Below are 14,269 nucleotides of genomic sequence, written 5' to 3'. Positions count from 1 at the left end.
CATTAGGACCACAAGAAGAAAAAGAAGAAGAAACTGGCTCATTTGAGACAGACTGGTTAAATCAGTAACAGACAAAAGAGGAAACCGTGTTCTATTTCAGCACCATGAACAGCAGCCGACGAATTAAACGATGAACAGTATGCTGGATTTACTCGGACTCTCTTTTAAAACAAAGCTTATAGTTTTGCAAAATGCACTGATTCATCAAAGACAAATGTATTCGTTTTCTAAAGAATATCAAAATTTATTCAGAATCAAATCTCTCAGTTACAACATATTTATTATTTATTTGATTTAACAGTGTCCAAATCACAAAAAATCGCAACCACGAAATCAGTCATTCCGTTCTGTGCGTTTTACCATGGTTAATTATATAGCCTTTTGGGCATTTTAAAAACGACATGAACACGTCTACTTCAAGTTTTAAAAATACAAACGGGTTGAACAAGCGAATATGTATGGTGCAATGGTCGCAAAGACATCAATGAAATTATTAATATTATTTTTTTTTTCCATTAATACACTGATGAATTATAGCAGGGATCTTACCATTTCTTGTAGCTCAGCATTTTCAAACATGTTCCTTTCCTTCATTGCGCGCTGCATGGTCTCAGTAAAACTCGGGTCCACGACTAAAACGCTCTTCCCACCGAGTGTAGAAAACTTACAGTCACTCTTCCTCGAGTCAGTCGTCATGCACACTTCATAATTATACCCGTGCGGCAGAGTTCCAGTGACTCCTGTGTCCGCGTAATGCGGTGGATAGTACGGAATAACAGGCAGATTGGACTGATATGAGAAGCGAGAGTGTCTCCATCTGTAGATCTTTACTGATATTATGACAACCACACAAGTGATAAATAAGAAGGAAACAGCAGCCAGTGCGAGAACTAGATAAAAGGTTAGGTTCTCGTCATACTGTTTTTCGTGCGTAAAGTCTGTGAACTCTGACAGCACTTCAGGAAAGCTGTCAGCTACAGCCACGTTAATGGAGACCACAGCTGAGCGAGAGGGCTGTCCGTTATCCTCCACAACAACAGTCAGTTTTTGTTTGACGGCATCTTTATCAGTCACTTGTCGCACAGTTCTTATTTCTCCATTCTGTAAACCCACTTCAAACAGCGCTCTGTCTGGAGCTTTCTGTAGTTTATAGGAGAGCCAGGCATTCTGTCCAGAGTCCACATCAACAGCCACCACTTTAGTGACCAGATATCCAACATCTGCAGCACGAGGCACAATCTCAGCCACCACAGAAGAACCAGTCTGTACTGGATACAGAACCTGAGGAGCGTTGTCGTTCTGATCTTGAATATTGACAGTTATTGTCACTTCAGAGCTCAAGGGTGGAGATCCTCCATCTCGAGCTGTTACGTTAAAAACAAAGGATTTTAACTGTTCAAAATCCAACGATTTAACTGCACGAATGGTGCCAGTAAGTGAATCTATAGACACTAGAGAACTCACGGGTGCACCACGCATGTCTTCGTCCTTTAAGAAGTAGGACAATTGCGCATTAGGACCCCAGTCTGCATCGTTCGCTTTAACATTCAATATAATGAGACCAGGAGAGTTATTTTCACTAACAAATGTTTTATATTCCTCTAATTGGAATATTGGCGGATTATCATTGACATCAGATATTTTTACATTAAGGGTTTTGTTCGCGTAGCGCGCAGGACTTCCTTGGTCCGACACCAAGATCGTTATATTATATTCAGCAAGACTTTCACGATCAAGCGTATCATCAGTAACTAAACTATAATATTCCGCGAGAGATGACTCGATTTTAAAAGGTATGTTTTGATTGATCGAGCACTGAACAAGACCGTTTTTACCAGAATCTGCGTCCTCTACGTTAATGACGGCTACAGTGGTTCCCACCGGGGAGTTTTCAGGAAGGGTATTTGAGAATGACATCAGCTGTATGCTTGGAGAGTTGTCATTTTCGTCGATTACATCTATGACATATTTGCAGGTATCTGCGAGACCTCCTTTATCTCTCGCCTTAATATTTATTTGATAACTATTTTGAGATTCATAATCTAATTGATCAAGAAGTCGAATATCACCAGTCTCTGTATTCACGGCAAAAAGTTTCCTTGACTCTTTGCTGGCAACAGCAAAGGAATAAGAAACATGGCCATTTACTCCCTCGTCAGCATCAGCAGCACTAACAGTACCGATGACTGTACCAGCTGGTGAATTCTCTCTAACTTCGGTTTTAAATACTGACTGTTTACACACTGGAGCATTATCATTAGCATCCAGAACAGTAATGTGAATTTTAACAGTGCCTGATTTCTGAGGTGATCCGCCGTCAGTTGCTACAAGAACCAATTTAATGTCATCGCGTTCTTCTCGATCTAGTTCTCGTTGTAAAACCATCTCAATATATTTGTTACCGTCGGTCTGACTATGAACCTCCAGTTTAAAATTATCAGTTGGATGTAGTTTATAGCTCTGTATACCGTTTAGATCTACATCTGTGTCTATAGCGCTGTCTAAAGGAAACCTTGTTCCAGAGATTGCATTTTCGCTTATTTCCAAATTAACATTTTCTTTCGGAAATAACGGAGCATTATCGTTTATATCTTGCACCTCAACGGTGACTCGATGGAGCTGGATGGGATTTTCTATGATTAGATCAAAGCTGAAGCTGCAAGGCGTCGTTTGCTTACAGAGCTCCTCTCGATCTATCCTTTCTTTAACTACTAGTGTCCCTTTGTCTCTGCTCAGATCGACATACTGTCTTCCGCCCTTCGTAACGACGCGAGCTTTTCCAGATATGAGTCTACTTAGCTCTATCCCCAGATCCTTGGCGATGTTTCCGACGAATGATCCTTCTGGCATTTCCTCCGGGATAGAATATCTCGCATTGCAATATACGACGTCCACTCGGTAAAAGCAGAGAATGAAAAACACAGCCTGCCATTTTAAATGCGCGGAAACCATCCACGGGCTGCGTGATTTGTTCCATGACCTTAAGAAATCCATCTTGATAAGACGCATTATCAAACGAAGATGTAACGAGTATGAATGGTCATTGCAGCCCTGAACACAAAATAACGCATTAATGTTATTTTCGTCGAAGGAGCACTGCGCGTCCAACCTACAAACGCGTCAGTAAGGGACTGACCGAGCTCTATACTCACATGTTAATCAACAGCGGCCCTCAGAGCTTTAAAGTCGCAAATACAAGACCAACAGCCTGGATGTGAACGACAAGCTGACTAATAAGTAGCAGGGAACTTTACCAAAGCAAAGCGATCACGTTAGTATCATCGGAATGAACAGCAACAGACGAATTTAATGCAGGATTCTCACGCTCTCACAAGAAAACACAAGAACAAAAACTTAATTAAAACTTACCTTAATTAACAAAATAAAAAAGTTTTGTTTCCCTCTATAGGTTTATAGTAATTCTTTGCATGTTTATGATTTGTTTTTTCTCAGATGGTCATAATTATTACTCCTAGAAATTATTCTGCATAAAATATTTAATGGGAAGTATATTCTCATTCATATTCAACATTTTGAGCACTCCGTTGTGATTTTGAAAATGTTATAACGCAGCCATGGCTTCCTGTTTCACAGAAATACAAATAGGAGGCAAAACAAAGCCCTCCGTAACCAAACAATATATTTCTGATGTGCAGCAAAAGAAAATCGAGCTTCACAAATTATTGATGTTTCTTTACGAAAAGAGTTAGAGCAGTAAAAATTTCTACCATCAGGGAAATTAATTTCCAAATGTATGTTACGAAACTGCCTGAAAGAGGACGTGTGTCAATATTGTCTGAATGCATGGTGAGAAAGAGTGAGTGGTTAAAGACTCTCCAAAGACCACAGCTGGAATTACACAAAATAGTTGAGTCTCGTGGTCAGAAAACAGCACCTACATCACCACATGTTGTTTGGAGGGTTTCAAGAAACATTATCCTAGCTCATCCAAAACAAAAATGGGACCGGCTTCTATGGTCAGATTAAACTATAAAATGAGCTTTTCAGCAGCAAACATTTAAGATGAGCTTGGTGAACACAGGGATAAATAGTACCCCGTGTGTGCAATCAAATATGCTGCTGTATTTTTGATGTTGTAGGCCTGTATTCTGCCAGAGGTCCCAGGCATCTTGTTTAGACACATAAAAATCAGTAAGTGATTATAAATCTTATAATGGGCCATGTTTGGAAGAAGCACCAACACGGAGCTGGGAATCTAAAGGCTCTACCGTGATTCTGGATGAAGAAATCTCTAACCTTTAATTTAAAAGCATTGAAAAAATAGTGCCAATAATTGTGACCAATGTGTATCAGAGAAAAAAAAACATTTATGACATAGTAATATTTCCATCCCATTTTAAATTCTTGTTGATTTGTGTGTGTGTGTGTGTGTTTTTTTTTATAAAAAAATCAAAAGGATTATAAAATGCAGATACATTTACCAAGGGTGCCAATATTTTTTGCATTTTGTTTAGACAAAATTTAATTTATGTTGTTATTAGAGTCATTTTCAAACAGCCAACATCTTCCTAGTTTTAATATATTAGAGTAGCCATATGATCATATCATATCTTTTTTTTTTTTTTTTTACAAATTCTTATTTGAATAACATCAAGAAGGTGTGCTTTGTGTCTGGCTGTAAAACTCAATGTGTTTATGTTCAAGTATTCTGAATCTCTATTATAAAATGAATGGCTTAGATACTAATGTACATAACAAGCATGCATCCCAGTTAATTTAGAACAAATAAGAGGTTTTTTTCTTACCTTTAGATGAATGTCCGTGTCACAGAGGAGAACATGAAACAAAAATGAGAACAAACACATTAGGAATGTGCACATGAAATCTTAAAGACATTAAAGAGATCAAAGTATATCAAAAGTATAATGGTGTGGTAAAACAAATAAATAAGCACAATAAATAAGTGACAGTGATGTCCATAATATAAGAAACATAAGACATTGCTACAGGGAGACAGGAAAATGGCAGCTTCCTCCTTGCATTGGAAAATCATGATTAACCATGTTTCTTCATGTTTCAGAACTTTGTTTCTGGAAATAAGGACAGTTAAATGTGAGAAAACTTCATTTTATTATTATTATTATTACTATTACTATTTTGTTAGTTTTTTGCTTGTTTGCATGTTTTATGCTTTTTATGTTTTATGCATATTGTATGTTTTGCAACTTTTCTCAGTTGTCAGCACTATACAAGAAAAACTAGGACAAAGTTTCTTTTTCCCCTCATTTGTCATGTTGGTTCTTTATTGAGAAAGTCTTTGCTTTTTAGAAGGAAAGTTATAAATATCAAAAAGCCACAGTAACATAACACACTGAATGCTAGTAAATGCAATAGAACAAATACAAGGGTGCAAAATACAAAGGTTTTTAAAGATACTTTAAACAATTAAAAGAAAATTAAAAGACAATTAACAATTAAAAAAAAAATAATAATAATGATAATAATGTAGTGTGGGAAATGAAGTGGAAAATTAAAATTAACAATTAAAAAATATTTTTTTACCATATGTTAATTTCGTAAGAATCAGCAGTGTCTTTCAGAGATTAATTAATGTGCAGAATAAAATATAAGAATCAGGACATATTCACAAAAAAAGTGAAGCCAACACATTAAATGTATTAATTTACCAGAGTGGGGTAGCTGAGTTCTGCACCACCGGTGCCACTACATGTGTTTGTTGTTTCTTCATCACAACACAAAGTCTGAGAAAATGGAATTGTGTTTTCGTTATATGATGTGATAAACTTAAAGTCACTGGTGCGCGAGCCTGTGGTTAGATACGCGTCATAATTGTAAGAGCTGCGGAGAGTTCCTGCTCCATCCACCTCTGCATAGTTAGGAGGAAGATAGGCGCTGGGAACAGCTACTGCTCCATCAAACAACAGTCTGGGCTTTCTCCTGTGACAAAACTTCACTGCCACGATCAGTATGATGAACGTCAGGAAGAAGGTGGACACAGAAACTAATGCAATGATCAAGTAAGATGTCAGTTTAGAGTTGTCCTCATAAGTCATATCTTTAAGTTCAGGAACTTCAGAAAGATTGTCAGAAATCAGTAAATTTACAGCACAGGTTGTAGACAGAGAGGGCTGTCCGTTATCCTTCACTGAAATAACGAGGTTCTGCTTCATATTGTCAGATTCAGAAATGTCTCGCTGTGTTTTGATCTCTCCACTATGAAGACCAATGGAGAAAAGTCCAGGATCAGGAGATTTGACAATCTGATAGGACAGCCATGCATTCTGTCCAGAGTCAGCATCTACAGCGATCACCTTGGACACCAGAGAGCCAGAGAGAGTCGCTTTAGGGACCATTTCAGTCATTAGAGACTTTCCATCAGGAACAGGGTATAATATCTGTGGAGAGTTATCGTTCTCATCTGTTATGAAGACTTTGACAGTCACGTTACTGCTGAGCGCTGGAGATCCATTGTCTCTGGCAACGACTTTGACAGTCAAGTTTCTGAACTGTTCATAATCAAATGATCTCACAGCGTGAATCACCCCTGTATCTCCATTAATAGATAGAAAGGAGGACACCGGGACCCCATTGACTTCACTGGGAACCAGAGAATACAGTACAGTCCCGTTCTGTCTCCAGTCTGGGTCATTTGCACTGACAGAACAAACAGAAGTGCCTGGTTTGTTATTTTCACTTATAGAAGCGCTGTAGGACTGCTGCTCAAATACAGGATAGTTGTCATTGACATCAGAAACTGAAAAGTATATTATTTTAGAGGATGATAAAGGTGGCATTCCCCCATCTGTAGCTGTTAGAGTTATGTTATAATGGTCAGTAAGTTCACGATCCAGAGGACCTGTTGTGACGATTGAGTAATAGTTTTTAATAGATGGATTTAGCTTGAAAGGGACATTTTCCTGAATAGTACAGTAAACCTTTTTGTTATCCCCTGTGTCTTTATCCTGAACATTAATAACAGCAACTTCAGTGCCAGGCTCCACGTTCTCCGGGATTTGATTATCACTCGATTTTAAATGTATAATAGGAGTGTTGTCATTAAGATCGATTATATTTATTTCAACTTTTACATTAGAAGCCAAACCAGACCCATCCTTGGCCTGAACACGTATCTCATAATTGTTTTTGTCTTCAAAATCTATCGGTCCAGTAACTTTAATTTCCCCACTTGTTTTATCTATAGAAAAAATGCCGGACGCCTTATCAGAAATTTGGCTAAATTCATACAGAACATGCCCATTCACTCCTTCATCAGCATCCACAGCGCTTACTTTGACTACTAGGGTATCTAAAGGCAAGTTTTCTGAAATACTGGCTTGATAAACAGGCTGAGTAAATACCGGGACATTATCGTTGGCATCCAGGACAACGACGTGAATGACAGCAGTGCCAGATTTCAATGGAGTTCCACCATCGATTGCTGTAAGAACCAAATCCATGTCCTCCTTTTGCTCCCGATCCAGTTCTTTCTGCAGTACCAGCTCGCAGTATTTTCCTCCATTGGAATTAGAATGAACAGACAATGAAAAGTGTTCATTTTTCTCAAGTGAATAGTTTTGAATACCATTTTGACCCTCGTCTGCGTCATGCGCCTCCTCCAAGCGAAAGCGTGCTCCTGTTCCGATAGATTCTCCGATTTCAAGTTTGATTAATTTGTTAGGAAATCGCGGTGAGTTGTCGTTTATGTCCTCGATTTTCACTGCAATGCGATGCAGCTCTAGAGGGTTTTCTAGAACCAGGTCGTATTTTAAGACGCAGGGTGTTTTTGAACCGCACAGTTCCTCTCTGTCGATCCTCTCAGACACAATAAATTCCCCTTTTTGTTGGTTAATTTCACAAAAGCGATGCCCGTGTTCTTCCGTGTCTAATCGAGCTTTTCTTGATAATAGCCCATTCGATTTAAGACCGAGACCCACCGCAATATTTCCGATTATCGACCCTTGTTTCATCTCCTCTGGTATGGAGTAGCTCAAATCCCCATTGCTTTTGTGCGGGAACAGTAAAATTAACGCGATGCACGTCGACCAAGAGAAGAATCCAAACATGATCGCCATTTTATCGTGTCGGTTAAATAAATGCAGCCCCTCACAATCCACTGATGTTTAGTTACATCAGCGCATAAACCTACGCGATGACGTGTGTGAATAAGGCGTGTCGTGATGTTTGAATTACGATGAAGAAAAGAGGAAAGTCATACAGGACACTGCAATCTTAGTCAATAGCGACCCTCCGAGTTTGCTTGTCAAATTACAATACATCAAGATGGACAAACAAATGTAAAGAAAAGCTTTTTTATTATTTCTTTCAACCGCAATATAACAGTAAAGATCCAGAGGCAAGCCACAGAACCTCATATTATTAATCTATCAATAACTACAAAGTAAAAAAAAAATAACAATAATGGGGGTGGAAACACTGACAAAGACAACTTAAAAAAAATTCTCTGCTCATATGTAAACATAAAAATGTGAGTTTGTGAAGTTAATTATTGCTTAAGTATTACTTAATACACAATAAGGTGAATAAACACACACACACACACACACACACACACACACACACACACACACACATATATATATATATATATATATATATATATATATATATATATATATATATATATACACACACAAACAGATAAGTAGCAGAATGTACTATAATAATTACATGTGAGATCAAACAGTGCACTATTAGATCTATTACTGGGCACAATTACTGAATTAAAATACTAAATGCATTATATAACAGCTTCAAGTAAAGTCTAGCAGAAAAAATCTTTATTTACAGGCTTGTATAACATGCTTTATGGATGAAATGATTAAATAAAATGATAAATACACCAGAAAAGAGTCAAATACTAAAAGACAACACCAGGAAAGCATAAGTAAGTGGGCTCATACCTCATCTGCATCTTCTGTGTTGATCAGAGTGAGAACATGTGTTCTGAATGAGTCACTTTTGACTGATTTCAGAGTCCCACCGGCAGGAAGTGTGTTTTCATTATACGAGTTCACAAACTTAAAGTCACTGGTGCGCGAGCCTGTGGTTAGATACGCGTCATAATTGTAAGAGCTGCGGAGAGTTCCTGCTCCATCCACCTCTGCATAGTTAGGAGGAAGATAGGCGCTGGGAACAGCTACTGCTCCATCAAACAACAGTCTGGGCTTTCTCCTGTGACAAAACTTCACTGCCACGATCAGTATGATGAACGTCAGGAAGAAGGTGGACACAGAAACTAATGCAATGATCAAGTAAGACGTCAGTTTAGAGTTGTCCTCATAAGTCATATCTTTAAGTTCAGGAACTTCAGAAAGATTGTCAGAAATCAGTAGATTTACAGCACAGGTTGTAGACAGAGAGGGCTGTCCGTTATCCTTCACTGAAATAACGAGGTTCTGCTTCATATTGTCAGATTCAGAAATGTCTCGCTGTGTTTTGATCTCTCCACTATGAAGACCAATGGAGAAAAGTCCAGGATCAGGAGATTTGACAATCTGATAGGACAGCCATGCATTCTGTCCAGAGTCAGCATCTACAGCGATCACCTTGGACACCAGAGAGCCAGAGAGAGTCGCTTTAGGGACCATTTCAGTCATTAGAGACTTTCCATCAGGAACAGGGTATAATATCTGTGGAGAGTTATCGTTCTCATCTGTTATGAAGACTTTGACAGTCACGTTACTGCTGAGCGCTGGAGATCCATTGTCTCTGGCAACGACTTTGACAGTCAAGTTTCTGAACTGTTCATAATCAAAAGATCTCACAGCGTGAATCACCCCTGTATCTCCATTAATAGATAGAAAGGAGGACACCGGGACCCCATTGACTTCACTGGGAACCAGAGAATACAGTACAGTCCCGTTCTGTCTCCAGTCTGGGTCATTTGCACTGACAGAACAAACAGAAGTGCCTGGTTTGTTATTTTCACTTATATAAGCGCTGTAGGACTGCTGCTCAAATACAGGAGGATTGTCATTCACGTCTGAGACAAATAAATGAATTGTCATGGAGGTGGATAATGGTGGAGATCCCCCATCTGTGGCTGTGATGGTAATGTTATAATCAGATTCTTTCTCTCGGTCTAGAGCTTTTGTAGTTACCACAGAGAAATAGTTTTTAACAGATGGGTTCAGTTTGAAAGGAACATTTTGCTGAACAGAACAACGAATCTGACGATTTTCTCCTGAATCTTTGTCCTGAACATTAATGATTCCCACCTCAGTACCTGGATCAGAGTTTTCAGATACTGGATTATTCAAAGATTTCAGGATGATTCTAGGTGGATTATCATTAACATCAGTTATATCTATGATAACTTTAGCAGTTGATGACAACCCAAAAGTATCTTGGGCATAAATTCCCATTTCATACTTTTTGACTTTTTCATAATCAATTTCTCCGATCACCACAATTTGTCCTGTTGTTTTATCGATTGAAAATAATTTCACAGCTTTATCTGATATTCTACTAAATTCATACGTCACTTCTCCGTTTGGACCTTCATCAGCATCAGTTGCACTCACTCTGATTATTTCTGTTCCTGAAGGTGTATTTTCAGCCAGAGTGACTTTATAAACAGACTCACTAAACACCGGGACATTATCATTAGCATCGAGAACAGTGATGTGTATGACAGCAGTGCCAGACCTCTGCGGTGAACCACCATCAGTGGCTGTGAGTATCATATCTATCTCCTTCTGCTGCTCGCGATCCAACTCCTTTTCCAACACGAGTTCAGCGTATTTCCCTCCATCTGCAGTATCGTGAACATTCAAAACAAAATGGTTGTTTCTCTCCAGTGAATAGCTGTTAACCGCGTTGCGACCAATATCTGAATCATGAGCCTCATGTAGACGGAATCGCTGACCTTTAGCGGCTGATTCTCTAATTTCAAAATTAATACGTTCATTCGGAAACCGTGGTGCGTTGTCATTTATATCCTGAATTTGAAGAATTATACGATGCACTTCAAGAGGGTTTTCCAGGACGAGCTCATAACTGAGAATGCAGGGCATTTGTGATCCACAAAGCTCCTCTCGATCTATTGTCTCTGTCACGATTAAATCACCAGAATTCAGATTAATATCACAGTACCGTTTGCTGCTGTCCTCCGTTTCTATCCGGGCTTTACGAGCAGACAGTTGTTTCACATCTATTCTGAGATCCTTGGCTATATTTCCAATCACATACTGGCGCTTCGTTTCTTCCGGAATATTGTAGCTTAGATCTGAACAGATGGTTTTCAAAGGAAACAGAAGGAAAGCCACGAAAAACGACCAAAAGAAAACCGAAAATAATCTGTTTTCCATTTTGAAAAGCGTATGTTGCAGTTGCTCATCGGTTAGCAACTAGATAATATGTAATTATTTCTATCAGCATCGACACACGGCTACTCAGTAGTGCGCGGCGTTTATTTTAACAGACCGAGCTTATATTCCATATATTAGGTGTGGGTGGAGTTGACACTGGAGCCTTGGTGAATAGCGACCCTCTGAGTATTTTGGGGTCATTGCATTATTTGAGTATTTTATGAAAATACCTCTGGAGTCAACGAAGTTAAAATGTATGGCATTGCAAATCGTACGACTGTGAAATAATTATTTTCTTCAGAACAAATTATATTGGAAAATAACTGAAAAAGGTCACTTTTTTAGAGCTATAGTATAAGAGTAAGGAACGGGCGCTGTCCGGACTTGTGGTGCTGAAACAGAAAAACCTCAAAGACAGATCTTCTAAGAAAATACTTAAGTAAATCTGAATTAGTTTGAAATAAATTTTAATATTTTTGATTATTCACGACTTTAAAATAAATACTTTTATAGGTTTGGTTTACTTAGTTACAAAAAAAAAAAAAAAAAAAAATGTAACTGTACAACAACAGAAAATTATATAAACAGATTCAGAAACACCTGAAACGTTTAAGAAATTAAATGCAAAAAAATAGTAATAGTTTATAAAATAGTTGGTCTTATTATATATATATATATATATTATATATATATTACACACACACACACACACACATTATTATATATATATATATATATATATATATATATAAGAATTACGTTAACATTAAGTTGTCTTTTATAACATCAAAGATATATCTTATGAAAGATGTGTCAATGCAAATTCTTATTTCATTAGAGCAGAAAATAATAACGGTGTGCCAAATATGTGCAAAATTAAAAATTAGATTAAAAAGTCTAAAACAGTTCAACTTATACTATCAAAATAAACCACGCAACATAATACTTTTTAACAGGCAGGAATCAAGCACCAGCATTTCAGTTTTTTCTTGTGTTCATTTTTAGTGCAAAGGAGAATTTATTAAGGCAATTTTATGAGATATGTGAACACGATTTAAATACAGCGCAGTCTTCAGTCTGCTGCATTCTTTTCCTCGATCTCCCTTGTTTCATTTGTATTCCGCTGTAACTGTCAGCGAAAAAGCAATGTTATAATGGACTTTGTGGTTTACCCTCTGAGATAATGGAGGATATGGATAATGAAGTTGGAATGAGGAGGAATCTCTTTTAAAGTCTGTTATTTCACATCTGCGCTCAGGTTTGTTTTTCTGAAGGTAAAATGTAAAAACCTTTTCGTTTCTAAACAACCACAATTACTAACATGATTAACAATTAAAACACATTTTCAGGGCAATGGTATAATCTACATTACATTTACTACAGTGATATGTACCACACACATTACATTGTAGCTGAAATAATGCGTGAAGTGAAAGTAAACTGAAAGTCATTGTTAATTTAAATGTAAACACATTGTTTTCTCAAAATGCCCATTGCATGAAAACATTCACTGATCGTTTACAGTGTGACTAAAGTTGCTTCCATATTATCCTCCTATTACTCACTTCACATAGAAGGTAGTATACCAGAAGGTAGTACATTGCAAAAAATAACAACAACAACAACAACAAAACTACTTATTTGATAGGAATCTCAGTGAACATTCCACATATGCCAAACAGTCACAATTAAATTTGGTAAGAAAACATCCAAAAACTTTTCTTACCTCATCTTCATTCTGTGTAAAGTCAAGTGTTATCATGCTCGAGCCAAACTGAAAATTGTGCTCCTTTTTCAGAGTCCCACCAGCAGGAAGTGTGTTTTCATTATACGAGTTCACAAACTTAAAGTCACTGGTGCGCGAGCCTGTGGTTAGATACGCGTCATAATTGTAAGAGCTGCGGAGAGTTCCTGCTCCATCCACCTCTGCATAGTTAGGAGGAAGATAGGCGCTGGGAACAGCTACTGCTCCATCAAACAACAGTCTGGGCTTTCTCCTGTGACAAAACTTCACTGCCACGATCAGTATGATGAACGTCAGGAAGAAGGTGGACACAGAAACTAATGCAATGATCAAGTAAGACGTCAGTTTAGAGTTGTCCTCATAAGTCATATCTTTAAGTTCAGGAACTTCAGAAAGATTGTCAGAAATCAGTAAATTTACAGCACAGGTTGTAGACAGAGAGGGCTGTCCGTTATCCTTCACTGAAATAACGAGGTTCTGCTTCATATTGTCAGATTCAGAAATGTCTCGCTGTGTTTTGATCTCTCCACTATGAAGACCAATGGAGAAAAGTCCAGGATCAGGAGATTTGACAATCTGATAGGACAGCCATGCATTCTGTCCAGAGTCAGCATCTACAGCGATCACCTTGGACACCAGAGAGCCAGAGAGAGTCGCTTTAGGGACCATTTCAGTCATTAGAGACTTTCCATCAGGAACAGGGTATAATATCTGTGGAGAGTTATCGTTCTCATCTGTTATGAAGACTTTGACAGTCACGTTACTGCTGAGCGCTGGAGATCCATTGTCTCTGGCAACGACTTTGACAGTCAAGTTTCTGAACTGTTCATAATCAAATGATCTCACAGCGTGAATCACCCCTGTATCTCCATTAATAGATAGAAAGGAGGACACCGGGACCCCATTGACTTCACTGGGAACCAGAGAATACAGTACAGTCCCGTTCTGTCTCCAGTCTGGGTCATTTGCACTGACAGAACAAACAGAAGTGCCTGGTTTGTTATTTTCACTTATATAAGCGCTGTAGGACTGCTGCTCAAATACAGGAGGATTGTCATTCACGTCTGAGACAAATAAATGAATTGTCATGGAGGTGGATAATGGTGGAGATCCCCCATCTGTGGCTGTGATGGTAATGTTATAATCAGATTCTTTCTCTCGGTCTAGAGCTTTTGTAGTTACCAGAGAGAAATAGTTTTTAACAGATGGGTTC

The 14,269-nt window shown here is 38.2% G+C and overlaps 1 protein-coding gene across 14 annotated transcripts in view; it reads right to left on the bottom strand.

Annotated features, from left to right (window-relative positions):
• Positions 1–14,269, bottom strand: part of LOC122353118 (protocadherin beta-16-like) — a 142,659-nt gene that overhangs the window by 103,703 nt on the left and 24,687 nt on the right. For 2 of the 14 annotated variants that reach the window (XM_043250998.1, XM_043251025.1), the window contains exon 3: positions 13,039–13,050. The exons of 6 other annotated variants lie outside the window; for them this stretch is intronic. In XM_043250998.1, coding sequence (XP_043106933.1) covers positions 13,039–13,050 — 12 coding nt within the window. Of the gene's footprint in view, positions 1–549; positions 3,118–8,903; positions 11,445–13,038; positions 13,051–14,269 lie in introns of those variants that run through there. 6 more of the 14 variants (XM_043250999.1, XM_043251024.1, XM_043250985.1 and 3 more) reach the window with 6 other exon arrangements.

This window comes from Puntigrus tetrazona, chromosome 10, assembly GCF_018831695.1.
Source record: "Puntigrus tetrazona isolate hp1 chromosome 10, ASM1883169v1, whole genome shotgun sequence".
Lineage (NCBI taxonomy): Eukaryota > Metazoa > Chordata > Actinopteri > Cypriniformes > Cyprinidae > Puntigrus > Puntigrus tetrazona.
This window is presented reverse-complemented; position numbering and strand designations above follow the sequence as displayed.